The 22,788-nt window shown below is 51.2% G+C and overlaps 1 protein-coding gene across 2 annotated transcripts in view; it reads right to left on the bottom strand.

The window, feature by feature from the left end:
* LOC138567630 (zinc finger imprinted 3-like) overlaps positions 1–22,788 on the bottom strand; it is a 379,970-nt gene that overhangs the window by 188,277 nt on the left and 168,905 nt on the right. For both annotated transcript variants that reach the window (XM_069646059.1, XM_069646060.1), the window contains one exon: positions 11,773–11,871. In XM_069646059.1, coding sequence (XP_069502160.1) covers positions 11,773–11,871 — 99 coding nt within the window. The remainder of the gene's footprint in view (positions 1–11,772; positions 11,872–22,788) is intronic.

A 22,788-nucleotide genomic window follows, 5' to 3' on the forward strand; every position in this document is an offset into this window, starting at 1 on the left:
TGGCAGCCGTAACTAGCAAGAAGCGTAGTGTTGTTGGCAAGTCTGGTTTGGTATGCCGCTGAAGAGGCAACTTTCCTCCCGAAGGTATAGATTTATTTGCTTTGCTTGTCTGGCGGGGCCTCTGCCGATGCCAGGGGAGTGCCTTCCCCTTTCCTGGTAGTTGCAACCACTAGGGAATCTGGTTTGAGCTGACTCCTAATATACAGGGGGTCAGTGGGCACCGGCCTGAACAGTTTTTCTATTCTGGAGTTGACAACCCTTGTGGTACTAGGCGCAAGTAGGGAGGGCTGAATGCCTCTTTGTACAGACTGCAGGAGCGGAACAAACTGGGTGGCAGACCTTTTGTCTCCCAAAATGTCTTCCACAAAGTCTTTGTAGACCTGTGCTTCCTGAGTGTCAATGTTAAAGCGTTATGCAGCCTTTAGTAAGGTTGTATACGAATTATTCGTATTATAACTGTTCGAATGACAATTGACCCTTTCACAATTGACTGAATTGTGAAGGTCAATTGTAACATATGCGGGGGGAAACCACCCGCAACCCCCCACCCAACCCAAACCTGCCCAAAACCCTATATATATATATATATATATATATATATATATATATATATATGTAAAATGTGCAATTTTGTCGCAAAAAAAACATTTATAAGCTGTAATGGTCTGAAATGGAGACACAAACACAAAATTACCTGCACTACAAAATGTGTAGTTTATGCAATCACATGTGAATGTGGGTTACACTACATTGGATCAACTATAGGAGCCCTTAAACTGCGTATACTTCAACACTATAGAGCTATCAAAAACAGGGACCTCACTAATCCACTTATGGGGCACTTTATTATTGAAAAAACATAAAGGTGATGTCAATGCTATGACATTTGTGGGGCTTGCCCATATCCCAGTACACAAAAGACTGGGAAATCGAGAGCTAAAACTGCGGCATCATTGCTGCTAGATATGCACCATGCACTTTCCGGTTTGCTGTTTACTTAGGCATTTATTTTGCACATGTGAGGTCAAATTAGTTGAGTTCTTTGAATACTATTGCAGTTTGTGCTGATCGTGTACCTTTAGCGTGCAGTTCTTCTTTCTTAGCAAATGCTACGTGTATAGGAAGGTCATGTCACATAATTTGAGGGAACAGAGTAATGCGCTGCACTTTTCTCTGGCTTCGGTAGAGGACACTCCGCACCATGGAGTGTAATGGTTTGTGGTTTTCATCATGTAAGATGAAACCAAACCCTTTAATGATATTTTAGCGCACTGGCGCTCAGCAACACATCATTATTGTTTTTAATGTTTTGTCAGGAAATAGGGTATAGCATCTGGTATGCGTCTTCTCCCGCACTTTCCATTCATTTTCCATTATAGCATTAGCTGATATGGGATTAGCGCCAATCGAAATTTAGTCACTTTTGAATTCTTTCAAAGATGGCGGCAAATTTGTGAGTTTACTACCGCAGCCTCTTGCAATCACATGATCGGTAACTTAAAAGCTAATGGGAGGAGCTTAATACCGATGCTCACCCGTTTCCTGTTTATAAAAGTAATGTGTTTTCACGTATTTGGGAAGTAAATAGCCTGAGGAAGCTTGTTAATCAAGCGGAACGTGTGGCGGTTTCCACCCTGGTGGGGTGAGTGTTCTTTTTACCTGATTGTCAGCAAGGGAGGCATAGTCATTATGTCTGCCCCTTTTAAGCCATTAGGCAGTGTTGGTTGCACGAGTCTTTTTGAAATGCAAAAATACGTTTTTTGTAGCAAGCGGTTTGGTCGTGTTTATTTTCTACATGTTGTGGTTGGGGGTTTTTTGAAGTGTTACAACTTTCCTTCACACATGTGTATTTTTACATATTTAGAAATCCGGCCAAGATTTCTGTCCCTAGCACCAGCTACGTGAAGGCTGAGCACTATTTTTGGCATATCAGTTGTTTATATATATATATATATATATATATATATATATTAATTACCAAAGCGATATTACATGGCCACAGTAGTGGCCATGTAGTTATGGTTAAGTTGCTGTTTCCATAGGAAGAGCACTTTTTGGGCGGCTTATAACTTCGCTCTCCCTGGACGAATCCTCACCAAACTTTGCAAATACAGTATTTGGGTCACTCTGAATCTATCTGCAAAGTTTGGTGGGGATTCGTCCAAGGGGGGCAAAGTTATAGGGGGGGGTCCCAAAACTTTTTTCCCCCCCATAGACATAATGGGAAAAAACTTTGCTCACGCCTACAGCCCAAACCGCTGGACGGATTTACACCAAATTTGCGGCAGGAGCGGCGGCTTGGTCCCGAAAGCGTGCTTTGCTTTATTTGGTGTAAATCCGTCCAGTAGTTTTTTAAAAAATGACAAAAATGTAAGTGAAAAAAATTAGTGATATCTGTGTTCGCTTCGCGGACACACTTCCCTGTTCGCTCCGCGGACAGGACAGTGATTGGGCAAGCAGCTTGCGTGATGTCCGCGGACATCTGACGTGCTCTCTCATTGGATGCGGTGAAAGCGTGCAGTGCGCCTGGCTTCAGAGATGCCCGCCATCTTTGTTCCTCGCATGGGAGGCTTTGTATCCCGCCTGCACAGTAAGTCCCCCACCCCCGCTCATGCCCGTGTCTGTCTCTCTCCCTCTTTCCCCCTCCCGCCAACCCCCGCTCTTGCCCAGTGTCTCTTCCCCCTCCCGCCCACCCCCGCTCTTTCCCCGTGTCTCTTTCCCCCTCCCGCCCACTCCCGCTCTTGCCCTGTGTCTCTTTCCCCCTCCCGCCCACCGCCGCTCTTGCCCCATGTCTCTTTCACCCTCCCGCACACCCCCGCTCTTGCCCCGTGTCACTTTCCCCCTCCTGCCCACCCCCGCTCTTGCCCCGTGTCTTTCCCCCTCTCGCCCACCCCCGCTCTTGCCCTGTGTCTTTTCCCCCTCACGCCCACCCCCGCTCTTGCCCTGTGTCTCTTACCCCCTCCTGCCCACTCCCGCTCTTGCCCCGTGTCTTTCCCCCTCCCGCCCACCCCCGCTCTTGCCCCGTGTCTTTCCCCCTCCGCCCACCCCCGCTCTTGCCCCGTGTCTTTCCCCCTCCCGCCCACCCCCACTCTTGCCCCGTGTCTTTCCCCCTCCCGCCCACCCCCACTCTTGCCCCGTGTGTCTCTCCCCCTCCCGCCCACCCCCCGCTCATGTTCCGTGTGTCTCTCCCCCTCCCGCTCATGCCCGTGTGTCTCTCTCCCTCCCCCCCACCCCCGCTCATGCCCCGTGTGTCTCTCTCCCTCCCCCCACCCCCCGCGTGTCTTTCTCCCTCCTCCCCACCCCCTGCTCATGCCCCGTGTGTCTCTCTCCCTCCCCTCACCCCCGCTCTTACCCCGTGTGTCTTTCCCCCTCCCGCACACCCCCACTCTTGCCCCATGTCTCTTTCCCCCTCCCACCCACCCCCGCTCTTGCCCCGTGTCTCTTTCCCCCTCCCGCCCACCCCCGCTATTGCCCCGTGTGTCTCTTTCCCCCTCCCGCCCACCCCCGCTCTTGCCCCGTGTCTTTCCCCCTCCCGCCCACCCCTGCTCTTGCACCGTGTCTCTTTCCCCCTCCCGCCCACCCCCGCTCTTGCCCCGTGTCTCTTTCCCCCTCCCGCCCACCCCTGCTCTTTCCCCGTGTCTCTTTCCCCCTCCCCGCCCACCCCCGCTCTTGCCCCGTGTCTCTTTCCCCCTCCCGCGCACCCCCGCTCTTGCCCCGTGTCTCTTTCCCCCTCCCGCCCAGCCCCGCTCTTGCCCCGTGTCTCTTTCCCCTTCCCGCCCACCCCCGCTCTTGCCCCGTGTCTTTTTCCCCCTCCCACCCACCCCTGCTCTTGCCCCGTGTCTCTTACCCCCTCCCGCCCACCCACGCTCTTGCCCCGTGTCTTTCCCCCTCCCACCCACCCCCGCTCTTGCCCCGTGTCTTTCCCCCTCCCGCCCACCCCCGCTCTTGCCCCGTGTCTTTCCACCTCCCGCCCATCCCCTCTCTTGCCCCGTGTCTTTCCCCCTCCCGCCCACCCCCCGCTCATGTCCCATGTGTCTCTCTCCCTCCCCCCACCCCCTGCTCATGCCCTGTGTGTCTCTCTCCCCCCCACCCCCCGCTCATGCCCCGTGTGTTTTTCTCCCTCCCCCACCCCCCCGCTCATGCCCCGTGTGTCTCTCTCCCTCCCCCCACCCCCCGCTCATGCCCCGTGTGTCTCTCTCCCCTTCCCCCCACCCCCCACCCCCCGCTCATGCCCCGTGTGTCTCTCTCCCTCCCCCCACCCCCGCTCATGCCCCGTGTGTCTCTCTCCCTCCCGCCCACCCCCGCTCATGCCCCGTGTGTCTCTCTCCCTCCCGCCCACCCCCGCTCATGCCCCGTGTGTCTCTCTCCCTCCCGCTCATGCCCCGTGTCTGTCTACTGTTCTCCCCACCCCCCTCTCATGCCCCGTATCTGTCTCCTGTTCCCCTCATGTGCCGTGCCTGTCTCCTGTTGCCCCCCACACCCCCGCTCATGCCCCGTGTCTGTCTCCTGTTCTCCCCTCCCCCCGCTCATGCCCGTTGTCTGTGTCCTGTTCCCCCCCACCCCCCGCTCATGCCCTGTGTCTATCTCCTGTTGCCCCCCACCCCCCGCTCATGCCCCGTGTCTGTCTCCTGCTCCCCCACCCGCTCATGCTCCGTGTCTGTCTCCTGTTCCCCCAACCGCTCATGCCCCGTATCTCTCTCTTGTTGCCCCCCACCCCCCGCTCATGCCCCGTGTCTGTCTCCTGTTGCCCCCCACCCCCCGCTCATGCCCCGTGTCTGTTCTCCCCACCCCCCGCTCATGCCCCGTGTCTGTTGTTCTCCCCCACCCCCCGCTCATGCCCCGTGTCTGTCTCCTTTTCCCCCCACCCCTCGCTCATGCCCCGTGTCTGTCTCCCGTTCCTCCCACCCCCTGCTCATGCCCCGTGTCTCTCCTGTTGCCCCCCACCCCCCGCTCATGCCCTGTGTCTGTCTCCTGTTGCCCCCCACCCCCCGCTCATGCCCCGTGTCTGTCTCCTGTTCTCCCCACCCCTGCTCATGCTCTGTGTCTGTCTCCTGTTGCCCCCCACCCCCCGCTCATGCCCCGTGTCTGTCTCCTGTTGGCCCCCACCCCCTGCTCATGCCCCGTGTCTGTCTCCTGTTACCCCCCGCTCATGCCCCGTGTCTGTCTCCTGTTGGCCCCCACCCCCTGCTCATGCCCCATGTCTGTCTCCTGTACCCCCCACTCCCCGCTCATGCCACGTGTCTGTCTCCTGTTGCCCCCACCCCCGCTCATGCCCCATGTCTGTCTCCTGTACCCCCCACTCCCTGCTCATGCCACGTGTCTGTCTCCTGTTCCTCCCACCCCCCGCTCATGCCCCGTGTCTGTCTCCTGTTGCCCCCACCCCCCCGCTCATGCCCCGTGTCTGTTCTCCCCACCCCCCGCTCATGCCCCGAATCTGTTGTTACCCCCCACCCCCCACTCATGCCCCGTGTCTGTCTCCTGTTCCCCCCACCCCTCGCTCATGCACCGTGTCTGTCTCTTGTTCCCCCCACCCCCGCTCATGTCCCGTGTCTCTCCTGTTGCCCCCCACCCCCTGCTCATGACCCGTGTCTGTCTCCTGTTCTCCCCACCCCCCGCTCATGCCCCGTGTCTGTCTCCTGTTCCTCCCACCCCCCGCTCATGCCCCGTGTCTGTCTCCTGTTCCTCCCACCCCCCGCTCATGCCCCGTGTCTGTCTCCTGTTGCCCCCCACCCCCCGCTCATGCCCCGTGTCTGTTCTCCCCAGCCCCTGCTCATGCCCCGTGTCTGTTGTTCCCCCCACCCCCGCTCATGCCCCGTGTCTGTCTCCTGTTGCCCCCCACCCCCCGCTCATGCCGTGTCTCTCTCCTGTTGCCCCCCACCCCCGCTCATGCCCCGTGTCTGTCGCCTGTATCCCCCACCCCCCGCTCATGCCCCGTGTCTCTCTCATGTTGCCCTCCACCCCCTGCTCATGCCCCGTGTCTGTCTCCTGTAACCCCCCACCCCCCGCTCATGCCCTGTGTCTCTCTCCTGTCCCCCCCACTCCCCCGCTCATGCCCCGTGTCTGTCTTCTGTTCCCCCCACCCCCCGCTCATGCCCCGTGTCTGTCTCCTGTTGCCCCCACCCATGCCCCATGTCTGTCTCCTGTACCCCCCCACTCCGCGCTCATGCCCCGTGTCTGTCTCCTATTGCCCCCCGCTCATGCCCTGTGTCTGTCTCCTGTTGGCCCCCACCCCCTGCTCATGCCCCATGTCTGTCTCCTGTACCCCCCGCTCATGCCCCGTGTCTGTCTCCTGTTGGCCCCCACCCCCTGCTCATGCCCCATGTCTGTCTCCTGTACCCCCCACTCCCCGCTCATGCCACGTGTCTGTCTCCTGTTGCCCCCACCCCCGCTCATGCCCCATGTCTGTCTCCTGTACCCCCCACTCCCCGCTCATGCCACGTGTCTGTCTCCTGTTCCTCCCACCCCCTGCTCATGCCCCGTGTCTGTCTCCTGTTGCCCCCCACCCCCCCGCTCATGCCCCGTGTCTGTTCTCCCCACCCCCCGCTCATGCCCCGTATCTGTTGTTACCCCCCACCCCCCACTCATGCCCCGTGTCTGTCTCCTGTTCCCCCCACCCCTCGCTCATGCACCGTGTCTGTCTCTTGTTCCCCCCACCCCCGCTCATGTCCCGTGTCTCTCCTGTTGCCCCCACCCCCCGCTCATGCCCCGTGTCTGTCTCCTGTTGCCCCCCCACCCCCTGCTCATGCCCCGTGTCTGTCTCCTGTTGCCCCCACCCATGCCCCATGTCTGTCTCCTGTACCCCCCCACTCCGCGCTCATGCCCCGTGTCTGTCTCCTGTTGCCCCCCACATCCCTGCTCATGCCCTGGGTCTGTCTCTTGTTCCCCCCATCCCCCGCTCATGCCCCGTGTCTGTCTCCTGTTCTCCCCACCCCCCGCTCATGCCCTGTGTCTCTCTCCTGTTGGCCCCACCCCCCGCTCATGCCCCTTGTCTGTCTCCTATTGCCCCCACCCCCCGCTCATGCCCCGTGTCTCCCTCGTGTTCCCCCCACCCCCGCTCATGCCCCGTGTTTCCCTCGTGTTACCCCCCACGCCCCCGCTCATGCCCCGTGTCTCCTTCGTGTTCCCCCCACCCCCTGCTCATGCCCCTTGTCTCTCTCCTCTCCCCCCACCCCCGCTCATACCCCGTGTCTCCCTCATGTTCCTCCCCACCCGCTGCTCATGCCCCGTGTCTCTCTCGTGTTCCCCCCACCACCGCCCATGCCCCGTGTTTCCTTCCTGTTCCCCCCCACCCCCTGCTCATGCCCCGTTTGTACCCTGTTCCCTCTCACCCCCCGCTCATGCCCATGTGCCTCCCCTGTTCCCCCCCACCCCCCGCTCATGCCCTGTTGTGTTCTTTATACACCCCGCCTTCCCTTTCCATGGTGGCCATCCTGGTAAAACATTTTCCTTCCTACACCGGGACGCCATTTGTGATGTCATCTTTGATGTCCTGGGTGTTAGTCTTAGCAGTGCACGGTGGTGACGCGAGTTATGGTTGCTTAGTTTACCATAACTGGCGAATTTCAAGGGTTTTTCGGTTTTACTTGGAACCATAACGTCCCTTTGACAAAGTTTTTCACTGAATTTCATAGGTTTTTAGTAGCGCAACTTAACCATAACGTCCCTTTAACAAAGTTTTTTCACTGAATTTCATAGGTTTTTAGTAGCGCAACTTAACCATAACGTCCCTTTAACAAAGTTTTTTCATTGAATATATATATGCGGTCGATTGTGAAAAGGTCAATTGTGACCCTTTAAATTGGGTCAATTGTTCATTCGAACAATTGTAAACGAACAATTTGGGTAATACCTTTAGTAACAGTTCATTATATTGTAGTTGGTTGTCAACGGGAGAATCTACTACTGGCTGGTCCTGGTGTTCTGGCGATTGCATTATGTAAATATTGTCGTCATAGAATTGGTCCGGACTACAAAGGTCACCTTGCGACCCCGGGTCTTGTGATCTTGAGGGGCCGTCATAGTACATGTCCTCTTGGTAGGTCAAGGCTGGGGTGCCTAAAGCCGGTTGTGGCTCAAGACAAGGCTTTTTGGCAGGGGGCTGGTGTGTTGAGGCCCCTGGCTGTGAGGCAACCCTAAGGGATGATAGTTCATCTGGGTGTCCGTCCATAAAGCCACCAAAACTTGACATCCTCCTTAAAATCTTATTAAACCGTTCAGGAGTGTAATCACATGAAGGTGGGACACCTGACATGATGGGGTGGACTGGGAGGGAGTGTGGTTTTTGTGGTGCATAGGCCCTGATAGAGTGTCTATGGGGGGTAGATCTGCCTCCTGTGTGCTTTTGGAGGCCAAAGGCATTGACATTTTAGCTTTCTCCGGTGACCTGGAGTGCAAAGGCGTCGAAATCTTAATTTTTTTGGGTGATCTAGCCTTAAGTAAGGTGGTACTGACATGTTTCTTGATTAGCTCCTGTATCTTTGACGTTTGCTTGGTGGACCCCGTTGTGCCTTTCGCTACCCGTTTTTCGGCACGCGAAAGGAGGGACTTTTTGTGTGCAGTGTCTTAATCGACCTGGGGGTCCAGCTTCGGAGGCCTGTCGGGAGGCAAAAGCTTACACGATGGCCCAGAGGACATGGACGAACCTGAGGCTTTCTGGGTGTCTTCTCCATCACAGAGCAGCCGGCCTGCTTATTGGAGTTGGGGACCTGCACATGGGGTCCTGATTAACCCCGATCACCTTCCGCGTCACTAAAGACTCTAATACTGCCCTTGCTGGAGTCTTCCGTTACGTCAATGGAGGCCTCGGCCTGCATCACGTGAGCAGTCCAGCGTTTGGTGTGCCGATCCTTTCAAGTTTTTGGTCGAAAGAGTTTGCAAGATTTGCTAACTTCTTCATGGTGATCCCTTAGGAGACAGTAATTGCACACTCTGTGCGGGTCCTTCCACAGTAATTTTCAGTGGCAGGTAGGCAAAATGTAAAAGGTGTTTTGTTAATTATTTTCAAGTGCAGATTGGCAAGAAAAATGGAAAGTGGATGGCAAAATATACATTCTCTAAAGAGGTCAGTATGAAGAACCTATGCCCTCTCTCCCTACTGTAAGGGCCGAAGCCTGAAGAGGCCCTTGTAGGCCGAGTCTGGTCGTCGATCAGTCAAGAAGTCGGCAATGAGGTTGTCCATCGAAAGCTGTCGAGCAGTCTGTTGGCCAGGCAGCAAACGTGAACAATAAGGAAAGAAAGAAGAGTCTACAAGTAAACTTTCAACTAATAAAAGGCATCAGTCTTGAAGAGAACTCTGCATTTGCGAACGACCTCGATGGTGGAAAAAACCAATCTGAGGGACCTTTACATGTGAAGGACCATGGGTACAGTACACGTTGCACTAGGGATAGTATTATTAACATGACCTGTCAACATCCGTTTTTGAGTTTCGAAAAAACAAATCTTGTAATAGTCCGCGATTACCACTACATGTCGGACTATGCAGAGCATGTGATCTAAGCAGATACATAAGCTACAGAAATATATATATACATACTTAAGTAAACAAATCAATTGTGCAAATATTGAAAACACTATAGCACTCACCAAGGGACACAGAGTTGCATGCTACAACTTTGCAGATGATACTCAAGTGATCTACAAAATCTATACCAGCAAGGACATAGACCAAACCCTTGTCAACTGCCTCTCACATATCAATGCATGGATGAGCAAAAACAGCCTTAAACTCATGATCACGCCCAACAAACCTCTTATTACAACTGCATACACCATGGCCTGATGAAATAGGAACCAGACCGGAAGCATTCAAAGTAGTTAAAGAATTTCTGAATTTTGATGGACCACAAGCTGACACTGGTACCACAAGTCAACGCAGCAGTAAAGAAATGCTTCTTCCACCTACGTCTTATCAAGTGGATATTACCATTTCTCAACTTCCCACAGGGAACACTTGCCATCATTGTCATGTAAAGAATAGACTATGCTATCAGTATCTACTTTGAAATGCCTGGCTACCTCAGCAAAAACTGCAAAGGATCCAGAATACAGCAGCAAGATTCCTCCTAAGCCCCAGCAAGACAGAACACATCACATCAGCACTAACACCCCTGCACTGGCTTGCAGTCAAGAAAAAGATCTATTTAAAAAAACTTTGCATCGTTCACAGAACAACTGACAGCCAAGGAGCCGAGTCCTGCAAGAAGAAATATCCATCCATAGTCCAAAAAGAACCCTGAAGTTTAGCAATGACATATATCTTGAACCCAAACAATATTTGAAAATAAGATATGGTGGATCAGCCATTTCAAACATCTCAATGAAACTGGAACTTTTCCCCAAATAGAATACGCATAACAGAGGAACACGTGACCGTCAGGAAATCACTAAAAACGTGGCTCTTTGATTTGCCAACTCGCAAAACAATGGACGATTGTCAAAGAGACGTGCACAGCTTTAATGCAAAGAGGTACAGCACAAAGTACCAGGTTTAGGAATTTCGAGGTCACGTGATCGAAGCAGACTGCCCTACCAGTGAAAGAGAGACCCAACATTGGTCACTGCCGCATAGTGGGTCTCAGTTTACTAAACAACCTGTGCAACAATAATTTAACTATGCCTTAGTACAAGGACCACCACCTCCCCCCACACTAACCCACTACAACACTCCTCATTCCTGCAAACACACCACACAACTAACAACTCACCATCCCACACCCACACTGACACCAAACAGCAAAGCACCACACCTCCTCAAATAACTCAAACAATCGCAACAATGCCAATGAAACCCCATGCCACAGGCATACAAGGCCTCCAATACGGACTGAAGTAACTGCATGTCCACTAATCCAGAATCAAACCCACACGCAGTGACCGTTTTTTCTGAACTGAAACCACCAACACAACAGCAAAAGCGCTTGTGAGCTCTCTTATTCCTCACACTAACAAACCCACAGTGTCCTTTTTTTTGTTGCAGATCTGCCTGCGTGCCTCGAGACCTGCTAATGTAGGCAAAGCGTTGTTCTACCCGTTCAGTATTTAGCTGCATTAAAACTGCTTCCATTCGAAAATGCCCAGGCATCTGTCTGAATTATAAATTCCTATCCATAGTCTGGGATCGTTAGAACTGGAACCCTGCAAAAGCCATCTTTTAGGATCTGAAAAGCCTGTTTAGTAGGCGTAGGTCCTAATTACTTTCTTTGGCATCTTTTTGGATGTCAGGTTAATCAAGGGAAGTACAATGGTCTTAAACCCTTGATGAAAGACCCATTGGGGCAATGGAAAGCCCTCATTGGGTTGGAATGGTAGGAATGTCCCAATCATGCACTACGGGCACTTTTGCCTGGAGAGGCTGCTTCTTACCACTCTCCAATTGATGTCCTAAATAGGTCACAGTACCCTGCACTATCTGGCACTTAGATGCCTTGATACTCAAGGCAGCATTCTGGATCGCCTTTAGCTACTTTTTCAGCTAGGATAGATGGATTTACCATTCTTCGCTAAATACTGCAACATCACCTAGATAGGTAATGCTGAATTCTTACAGCCCAGATTGGGCCTGGTTCACCATCCAGTGAAAGGTGTTCGGTAAATCTTTTAACCCAAAAGGTATTACATTAAAATGATATTGCGTTTTACAGTGGTCACCTATTGTCTTGTCCATCATAATTTGCACAATAGCCAATGAGTTTCATATAGAAGAAAATAAATAAAGCTTCCAAGATCACTCAAATGGTCACAACCCTTTGAATAGTGCCTTGTTGTTCTTACCTGTGTTTTTTTTATCAGCCTCTGGTTTCTCCTTCATATGTGTTTCTTCATTAGGCTTAAGATTCAGTGAAAACACAGATGTGGCCATTTTTGCACCTGCTAAAGTAAAGAAAACAAACAAGTATATGTGGTAAATTAATAAAGATGTTGTTACAATTAACTATTAAAACAACAGTCTCCAGAGATTTCTTTCATGTTTCAAACATCTTCAAACTCCCCTCTCTTTTTTCAGATTCGTGCTCAGGCAATATTTCAGTGACTTGTGGGTCTTATAGATGCTATGATATGACATGATAGGTTATTTATAACGCGCTTAATACCCAGAGGTTTCTAAGCACGGACCTCGGGATCGAACCTGTGTTGCTCCGTGTCATCTTGCTTCCGAGGCGAGCACGTTCCCCCCGAGCTATCCTCCCGAGATGGTAGTGTCCTGGCACCCATGTTAATAGGCTTGAGCAGAGGGAAGGCCTTTAAAACAGGCAGAAAGCCATTGCCACCTGCTATTGCCTGCCAATGAAGGGATTATTGCCTCTGGTGCTCAGGGTTATATATTTTAGTGATGCAATTTGCAGTGCAGTGTGGGAAGCATAACATTTCCCACAAAAAAACGACAACTAAGATGGCTGACATGGAAAGAGCAGCAGCAGGCTCCACAGGGGGTCCATTTTATATTCCCATGGCAGTATGAGACAGACAATGAGGAACAGGAACTGTGGAGAGGAGGGTGTGCAGTGTTAGGATGCAGAGAATCAGTCAGTGAATTGTGTTCCTTGTTTTCATTTGGGAGGAAGGAAAGGTCAAAAGACACCAGGCTGTAGGCAGCTAGAGGTAGGAAGGTTCTGGATTAGGAGGATGGGTGAGTGCAAGCAGGCAACAGCTTCCTCTGAATGTGGGCTTAATCTGGTAGGCAAAAAAACTGGATTAAAAAAACAGACACCAGGGTGCTAATTGGCATGTTCAAGAAGATTATTGGGGGCCTCTGCTTCAAATATGACCTGCAGAAATGAGTCTGCATGAAATTAGACTAGAAAATGACAACCAACTGAATGGTCAACATTCCTCAATTTTTCCAGAAATAAATCACCAAACTCAAAACTTAGGTTTAGAGATAGATACAAATGCTGAGCATCAATCAAGCCAAGCTCCTGGTAGCTGCAAGAAGAATATGACAGAAGAAATAAGGTGACAGCAGGAAGAGAGCGACAGAAGAAAGAAGTTGAGAGATAAGTATGGTAGAGGAAGAGGAGTGGTGACAGGGTGTCTGGATGTCGGAGTAGAAACGCAGAGAGATTTTGGAGGACCAGATGTAGGAGGGAGCACTTTATTGCGTGTTCTGTTATGTTTTCCACGCAGGAGTCTGTGTGGGACTCCTGGCGGTGCAGCTCTCTCCCTTGGTTGGGTGCACAGACCCATGGGATACCCTTATGGCAACTATGGGTGGGGGTACAACCCTGTGCCCCTAGTGTATGTTTTTGGGCACCTGAGTGTGGCCCACAGAGCAGGGTATGGGCTGGTGGCAGCTCCATGCTGAATTGACTGGTGCCCTGAGCGTCCTCCATTTTGGGATGCCCAGGCCCTGTCACTGTAATCAGTAGATTCCTGATGGAAACAAGATGGCCCCCATGGCCTCTTGCCTTCCATCGCCTGTTACCTTGATCTCTTGATCTTCCCGAAGTCCCGGGAAGCCCTGACTCTGTCCCTTCCCCCTGACTGGCTGTCATATATGGTTTCATATATGGTAGTGTGTGGAAGTGCCGACCAGACTGGCTGGAGCCTTCCCAACGATCGTATGTTGTGGGTACACCTGTGGGTGGGACCTGGGCGAATCGAGTGCCTGACGGATATACACTTCTTGTTGTGGATGTCTGGTATCTGGTGTTTGACACAATGACTGAGACAGCCCTGCCCGAAACTGGTATGAATGCAGTGTGTAGAGTTGAATGGCGTGGTACTTATCCAAATCCACATTCTTTGTTATAGATGTATGGATGGAGAAGAATGGCCTGAATGCACCGTGCACCTGATTGGCTGACTGACTGCTGAATGCCCTTCTGAGTGATTGGTTGCGTGAGTGTGACCCAGCAGAATGAATGGGAGATCACTAGTATATCTGGGGGCTTCTCACTGATAGAAATAGTTCAGAAGCTGAAGAGAAACTGCAGTCGAAACTGAAGCTTGAACTTGAAGCCCTGCTCGAAGAGAAGAATTGCTCTTGCTCTACTTTACCGATCTGAAAGCAGTTGTGTCTCCAAGAACTGATCCAAGAGAGGACCTGGTAAGGAGACCTCTCCCCGAGCTACGAGGGACCATCGTGCACCAGTTGATCTTTGCCAAAGTTCCCTGGTAGACAGACCTACGAAAGGCTGCCGACCGGAGACGGGGACTGCCGCGGTATCCCAAAGAGAAGCACCCGGACTGTTGTCCGTCACCGTCGACGACCGCTGTCACCGTCGACGAAGGCCGTCGCCGACCAGAGTCGCAGTGCTCCCGTTTCCTAAGAACATTTGATCCAAGGACGCTCTCGTCTGCACTGTCGACCACTTTGTCCCGTCTGAGAAAGTCGAGGCCGCCAACGCACCGAGGAGAATCCACCGGTGGGTTTCCCACCACCTAAAGACCACAGAGACGCCGGATGACTCGACGCCCTTGCTGGGCCACAGTTCGTCAAACTCTTTGCGGTCCTGAACTATCGTCACTGAGGTGCCCCACACGCCTCTTCCTTGCAGGATGTCTACACTCCGTCGCCGACGAGCACCGCTAGGAAAGAAGCTGCCACTTCACCGACATAGTTCACCCTGTTCATCGCCGGGCTTTTGACGACCAGTGGCTCCTGCCTTAAAGGGAGTGCACTCAAGAAGAGCTATCGATTTCCCGATGAGGAACTCTAAAACACCAGGTACTTTGGGGTTGCTGAACTATTGGAAAGACTCTTGTGAACAATATATCTTTATTCGACAGGTTGCCCAGGTGGGGGGACCTCCACACAGAGCTGTGTCTAGATAACGGGGCCAGTATTCTGCCAATTGTTCTAACCAACTGCTTTCCTCTTATATCTATTGTTGGTTTCCTTTACAAACTGATTTGTGTGACATTTAACCGTACAGTTGATGCACTTTAAAGAGATCGAATAGTGATTGTGGTACCACGTAGAACTGTATAGATTTGCCATTGTAGATAGCTGAGTACAAAGTGATTTATCGTGATATTGTACATAACCTTGAACATTAATTATATAAAGACTGTGTTTTAACTAATACAGTGTGAGGACATTCCTTTGTGGGTGCTTGGGGACTACACTGTACTTAAGAACCAGCCTGCATCACCTCCTGAGAATCTAGGCCTTGATTGCTCATCCATTGCTACCAACAATAGAGAATCTTGGCTGGGGTCCTCTGTGCCTCTCCTCTACCATATAGAGAGCAGGAGTACAAACCCTCCCCCCCAGTCTTTACAACCAGCTTGGTAAAATAAATGTTTACTTAAACCAATTTGGCCCGTTTTTGACCTAATGTGATGTGCCCAACCCCCAACCCCTTTTCTTTTTGTGGCCCCTGATTTGCCTTTCACCCCCTAATATTGATTTCTAGAGACACAACTGTGTATGGACCAGGAGACCATTTATATATTTTTGCTGCTGAACAGACCAAAAACAAGGTCAGATTCCACAGTTCAAGCAACACACAATGCATGTTTCTGCATAGAGCGTTTATGTTTTTGTAAGTGTGTGTGTCATAGGAGCGTGGGTCATACTAGCTTGTGTCCTGAGAGCTTGTCATAAGAGTTTGCCCCGTAAGAGTGTATTTCATGTTAGGGTGTGTTGCAGGAGTGTGTGGTAAGAGCATGCGTTGTAGGAGCACATGTATAGTCTAAATGTACATGTACATTTTGTATAGAAGCTGTTCCCAGAGCAACTATGCATGGATTGGGGCAACATTCGGGTATTTCTGCTGCTGAGCAGACAGAGACACGGTCCGATTCCACAGTTCAAGCAATACGCAGCATATCTTTCTACGTATATTTTATGTTTTTAAACTACAATATAATTGAAATGTAATCTCACTTATGATCACTGTCATACGTCCATTGATTCTCAGCATGTGTAATGTACATATTCTAAATGTAAATGTACATTTTGTGTAGAAACTGTTCCCAGAGCCACTATCCATGGACTAGGACACCATTTGGATATTTCTGCCGGCCAGAGACAAGGTCAGATTTCACAGTTCAAGCAACACACAATGTATGTTTCTGCATAAAGCTTTTGTGTTTTTATAAGTGTGCTTTGTAGGAGCGTGTGTCAAATGAGATTCTGTTGCAGAGTCTGTGTGTTGTAGGGCTGTGGGTTGTTTGAGCACGTGTCCCAGGAGCTTGTCAATGAGCTGGTGTCATAAGTGTATATGTCTTATGATCGTGTGCCATAGTAGTGTGTGGTAACTGGGTGCGCTATAGGAGCACATGTATATTCTAAATGTACTTGTACGTTTTGTATAGAAGCTATTGTCAGATCATCTAAGCATGAACCTGGACACCTTTCTGGTATTCTTGCTGCTCAGAAGGCCAGAGATAAGGTCAGATGCCACAGTTCATGCATACGTAGTATATGTTTCTGCATACGCCTTTTATGTTTTTGGACTAGGGTATTATTTTAATCTAATCACACCTATGATGACTGTCCTCAATAAATTGATTTTCAGCAGGCGTAATGTACATATTCTAAATGTAAATGTACATTTGGTGTGGAAGCTGTTTCCAGAGCAACTATGCTTGGACCAGAACACCATTCAAATATATGTGTTGCTGAGCAGGCCAGAGACAAGGTCAGATTCAACAGTTCAAGCAATACACAATGTAGTTTCTGCATACAGCTTTTATGTTTTTGCGAGTCATAGAAGCGTGGGCCATAGTAGGTTGTCTTCTAAGAGATTTTTGTAAGAGTGTGTGTTGTTGGAGTATCCGTCATAGGAGCATGTGCAGTAGGTGCGCATGCTACAGGTGAATGGATTGTAGGAGCATGTCTTGTAAGAGGGTGTGTCATAGGACCGTGATCCGTAGGAGCACATGCAGTAGGAGCTTGTGTCATAGGAGATTTTCAATGTGTGTTGTTGGACCACATGTCGTAGGAGCACATGTCGAAGGAGTGTGTGGTAAGAGGGTGTCGTAGAAGCAGGTGTTGTGAGAGCACATGCCATAGCATGTGTCATATGAGCATGGGTCGTAATAGTGTGTGTTTTAAAGAGTGTGTATCTGTTAAAATGGATTTCTGAACTCTGACCTGGTGGGCAGAGGTTCAGAAGGCCAGCCAAGTTTCTTGGAACAGGGTAACCTTCGGGTCAAGCCAGACAAATCAAGGTAGCATTGGTGGTGGTCAAGACTAGGTCTCTGGAGGAGTGAGGGTGACTGAGGGACCTCAATGAGCACACATAGTAAAGGACAAAAGGACAATACAAATCACTTTGAGTCTGGTGTACATATATTGAACATACAAATACATGTATTCAAGGCCTTTGAGTTACAACACATAGTAATAATCAACAGTAATACATTTAAACCAACACAATCCTAATAAAAATACATATATACAAGACCAATGGGCCTAAAGGGTTAATGCTCGAAATGGGCCCACAACCTGTAAAGGAAAGGAACCAGTCAGTGCAAGGAGTCTTTAGGCAATTCTGCAGTAATCACAATCCTAACTGAAAGGCAGTCCAGTCCCTAAGAAGAGTGGAGCCTATTGATTTGATAGTATGATATGATAGTTTATTTATATAGGCGCTATATAAATAAACTACCATAGAAATCAGTTTATTGCTCAAATGTACTTGCAATGCTGGCGCACATGGTAGTGCAAAAGGAAGAAAACAGGGTCTCTTCTAAGGTCTGTAACAGCTCAGGAAGGTGGGTGAAGTAATGCAGAAGAAGTTCCCACCATTTGAGGAGGGTCTCCCCAAAAGGGCAGAGCAGGTTCCAGGAGTTGGGAATGGTTTGATAGCTCAGGCTTTCTGTGGAAAGGAGAGTCGCCCTCAGGGGACACTTGTGCATAACAATGGGTGGATGCGCTAGGGGCCACCGGTAAGGGTTGCAAGTAGTCACCGACTGCTGGCACACTCCGGACCAAACTTCGGCAGTCAAGTACACTTCGGTTGCAGGTTCAAGTGTGGCAATTGTGCACCTCTGCGGCTTTCAGCGACGGAGTTACATCATTGATTCCCAAACGGGACAGTGGGATTTCTCAGCTCATGGTGGATGGATCAGGCCAGTTTCACTGTAGCAGGCTTCAGGGCAAAGAGGGGCACAGCTGCAAGGCACCGGCGAAGGTCAGCACCACGGCAGAGTGACACAGTAACCACGTGTACTCCGGTTCGGACGCTCTCTCTTTACTTCAGACCTGAGAATGCCAAGTTTATGAAATTCGGCGTGAGAGTGTCATGAACACATAGCTTGAGATGTACCAAGTTTCAAGGGTCTCCTTGAAACGGTGGTGGTGTCAGAGCAAAGGTCCTGTGCAAGCTGGTCAGCCCACTGGTTGGCCCAGGGACACTTCCGAGAAGGCTTACTTGCAGGGTTTGATGATGGTGCCGAGAATAGTTGGTTCCACTATTTTAATGGGTCAAAGCGTCTTCGCAGACCTTCTTTCGATCAGATGCAGAGAGGTCCAGCGGGACAACAGCGGGCTCAGGGTGCCAAACCTTCCAGTGGGTCACCAGCATAATTAGACCTGTTGGGAGCAGCCAGGAACAATGCAGATCAGTAGTTTTCTTATGGTGCATATTTCTGCAAAGCATCCTGAAACATCATCAGGAAGGAAACGAGTGAAACAAAGAGAGATTTTAGGGACATCCATGTCCTGGCAACCAGCTTGAACAGCATGGTTTATGGATTCACAAGCTACAGATGGGTCCAACAGAGCTATGATGGAGGTACCAAGATCCTTCAGAATCACTGATAGTGCCACAATAGCTCCATGATCCAGGCTCTGAGCAAGCAGAGGGTCTTCAAAGTAATCTCCAGTAGAGTTGTGGTACATGTTTCTAGGCTCTTATCAACCAATCATATGTTAGCAGTGATCCTAAGGTTGGTTAAAATCTTAAAGTCGTGTAAATAAAGAGATGTACCCTTTCTAGTGGACAAATCTTAAAGTCTACAAAGTGGACACATGTTAAAACAAAGCAGTGTTAGGGGGCTCTAGTTTCAGGATGCTTGGATCCTATCCTTCGTTCAGTGGGAACTCAACAGATCTACCTAGTATTGATGTTTGGAGCCTCAGAGACGTGGCTACATGTAATAGGACATGCCTCGCCGAGCTTCTGTGATCCGTCCATGAGATACTGCAAAATATGAGGTTATAGACAGGACTAAGACAAACAGACCGCAACATTGCCTGAATAAACCGGGTGAGAACAGCTGGACAAAGAGTGAACAGTCGTGGCGTCCCACGGAAAAAACGGCAGCTGAATAAAAACCGTGCCGCTGTCTGTGAAGACGAACCCCAAGATTGTGGCTGCGAACAAAGGGTACACCACAGAAAGCTGATGGGCCGGAGTAGGATAGGATGTCAACAGACGCAGTTGCCAGGAGCCTAATAGTGGGAGCAGAGGCCAATGCACCGCTGTAGAAGCAAGCACTGTGGGCCCGGTGTAGCGCAGTGGAAAACAAAGAGCAGCGCAGGTAAAGCTGGAGATACTCGAGTAACGTTCCAAGAGGGACAGGACCGTGTAACATCTGCCGAAGAGCCAAGCACCTGAGACAGTCCCGTGGCAGGAAGAGGAGCCAGGGATGGAGGCGCATGCATGGAAAGCACGCACATTAAAAGCCGAGCAGAACCCCGCTGAGGCGACCTGAGCGGAGCGCGAGCGTGCTGAGACCCTGAAGTATAGAGTACATAGGCAGCCGCACAGTGGCCTGGGCACAACAAGGCAGACGTAGGACCGCCGCTGCAACTCACTTAATATGAGAGTGGGTGCGCAGCGACTCCCTGGCGAGGCAAAGGACTGCCTAAAATGCAAATAGAATACTGCGCGTGCCAGATTTTGGGAACGTAGGGCACCAGAAACTACCAACTTCCCCCGCACCTGTAAGCATCGAAGATACGCCCCGCAGCTGACAGTGTTGTAGTGCCCTGAGACACAAGCCCAAAGCGGACTGTACGGGGAGAACAACAGAGCACATGAGGAGCTACATTTGTGGATATTGATCTTTAACGGAAGCAGAGAGTGCAATGCAGGGATGAAAGGCCCGGGAACAGCATGCACGATATGAACAAGGCATATCATTCACTCAACATGGAAATGAAGGTGTGAGTGCAATGCCCGAGGACCTGACAAATGTGGAGGCTATACGGCCAGAAAAATAACGATGAACAGCTGTGAAATTACACGCTGCTGAGGGCTGTCAAACGTAGCTGTGCTAGGGCTCTGGCTGGACATCGGGTACTTGCCTGCTGACAAGGTAAGAGTGCCCAAGTGTGTCTGGTAGGCTGCGCCCAAGTAGAGGGCAGCAGAGAGTGCTGTGCCCGGAGGACCGCATGACCTCCCCCCCACAGGGACTACCATAGGTGCTATAGATACAAGCATGAGGGTCTCCTTTGATGCAAAGCTGAGACGGCACTGCACTGATGCTAAAACTGTATGAGCCGAAGAGAGCGGAGCTGGGAGAGCAAGAGCAGTGGGGACCCAGAAGGGTGTGAGGCGGCAGGGCAGACCCGGGGTCGGGAGAGCAAGAGCAGTGGGGACCCAGAAGGGTGTGAGGCGGCAGGGCAGACCCGGGGTCGGGAGAGCAAGAGCAGTGGGGACCCAGAAGGGTGTGAGGCGGCAGGGCAGACCCGGGGTCGCTGCGTTTCCAACATGGCTGGCCATAAGAGCGAGACACCACAGGAGCTTGGCTGTGGAGAACACTGCAAGCCATGACAAACAGCAGCACCTGGTAAGCCTGAGCTAAGGGGGTGGCAGAACATTCCGCATACGCAGAGACCTAGGAGGCCGAAAAGGCCCAGAACAGACAACCATCAGAGAACTGGGATTTGGAACAAATGCTGCGAACACAGGTCGTAACAGTGTTGTGGAGGATAGCCCCTCGCAAACATGGGCCCACAACGGTGTAGCTCAACAGTTGCAGGTCGCATTGGTCGGCAGGTGCTCAAGAAATAGGTGCTACCAGGCCGCTAAGTATAACACAGATAAAGGAACCCAGAGGAACCCGTCGAGTGGGTAAAAGCAACCCCAACAAATGCTTCAGGCACCTCCAGAAAGAAGATGGGGGGGCAAGACGCTGCTCAACTGCACCGAGAGACTAACAGAAGGTGAAGTTGCAGTGCCAGGGCTACCTTAGACTGGGTTTAAAGGGCCAGAAAGAAAGAAAAGGAGAAAACCAATAAAATGAAGCAGCAACAAACATGACGTCCAAGAACCAGAAAGGCAAAGGGAAACAACTCACCCTGGAGGCATGCACTAAGACCGCGCCCACAACTGAGTGTCCTCCCAAACAACATCAGCACCTTCAAAGGAACAGAGGCTAGCTGAGGGAGATCAACAGATTCTGGCAGCCATAGCATCATTGAAGGAGTCTCTGGAGGCCAAACTAGAAGCAGTCAGTATTGATGTGAACCTGCTGAGACAAGATGTGAGGGCCCTTGCTGAACGCACAGGAACTCTGGAAAAATCAGTGATGTAGAACACAGGTGACCTCAAGGACACCACAGAAGTCCGAGTACTGCGCCAACAAGTACGGAACCTTGAGGACAAAGCGGAAGAGGCGGGGCAGGGCCAGATGTAATAATGTAAGGATCATGGGGCTCCCGGAGGGCGAAGAGGGGATAACCCCGTCGGACTATGTAGAAACCCTGTTACAGCAAGAAATTGGCGCGGGAGCTCTTAGCCAAGGTTTCACGGTGGAAAGGGCACACAGGTCACTGGCGCGGAGGCCGCCGCCGGGAGCCCAGCCAAAGTTGATAATAGCCCAGATTTTGAATTATCGAGACAGAGGGCCTCATTACACGGACGGCGGTAACCATAGCTCTAGTAGCGCCATGGTTGCCGCCGGTATTTTACTGATTCTGCCTTGGTGAATGGGGAATTACCACCCCATTCCAAGGTTGGCAGGGCGGTAATTCCCCATTCACCAAGGCCCTTCCCCATTCCCATTTGAGCCCCCATAGGGCTCAATGGGAATGGGGAAGGCGCAAATAACGGTACCGCTATTAGCGGTACCGTTATTTGCCCTGAAGTCCCTCAGCGGGTCCCTTCCTTAACGTGTGGTCTGGCCACACGTTAAGGACGGGATCCACTCAGGGACCTCGTAGTATGGCGCTAAGGGATTACCGGCACCGGTGCCCTTACCGGTGACGGTAATCCCTTAGCGCCATCCATGTAATGAGGCCCAGAGAAAAGGTCCTTGAATATTTACGCAGAGGAGAGACGATCCAACGAGCATCGGCCACGATAACGGCATATCCAGACTATACACTGCAGGACGAGAAACAACGTATGAGCTATATAGCGGTCAAGAGGAGATTGCGAGCGGCTAACCAGAAGTACATGCTGTTGTACCCAGCTAAGTTGAAAGTGATTCATAAGGGCCACGCAATCTTTTTTGACACCCCTGAGGAAGCACAACAATGGATGGATGGCTCAGAACCTGGCAACTGGAGACAGCAGCGAACCAAAATTTCAAGAATAACTGCAGACGAGAACTATGATTATGTCACGCCCATAGCCCCTGGCCTGGGGACTCTGGGTCTCACCACAGTGTTCCTGCAAGGCCCCAAGGGCCCAATCATGCCCCTTTCGGCTGTCCTGGAGCCAGTCCTTTCTCCTTTGGCACCAGGCTCATATGGCAGATGGAGTTCCCATTGGGGAATGGACCAACATGACTGCCTCCACAAGGTTCAGTTCGGAACTGAACCATGCAGTCTAGCATCTAGGGCGTGGTCCGCCCTGGAGGCACCTGCGATACCTGTAGGCTATTTAAGCCACGCCCGAGCTGAAGCATGTGCTTCGCGTTGTTCTGCACTCGCAGCGTGAC

Source organism: Ambystoma mexicanum, chromosome 2p, assembly GCF_040938575.1.
Source record: "Ambystoma mexicanum isolate Mex_15411 chromosome 2p, UKY_AmexF1_1, whole genome shotgun sequence".
NCBI lineage: Eukaryota > Metazoa > Chordata > Amphibia > Caudata > Ambystomatidae > Ambystoma > Ambystoma mexicanum.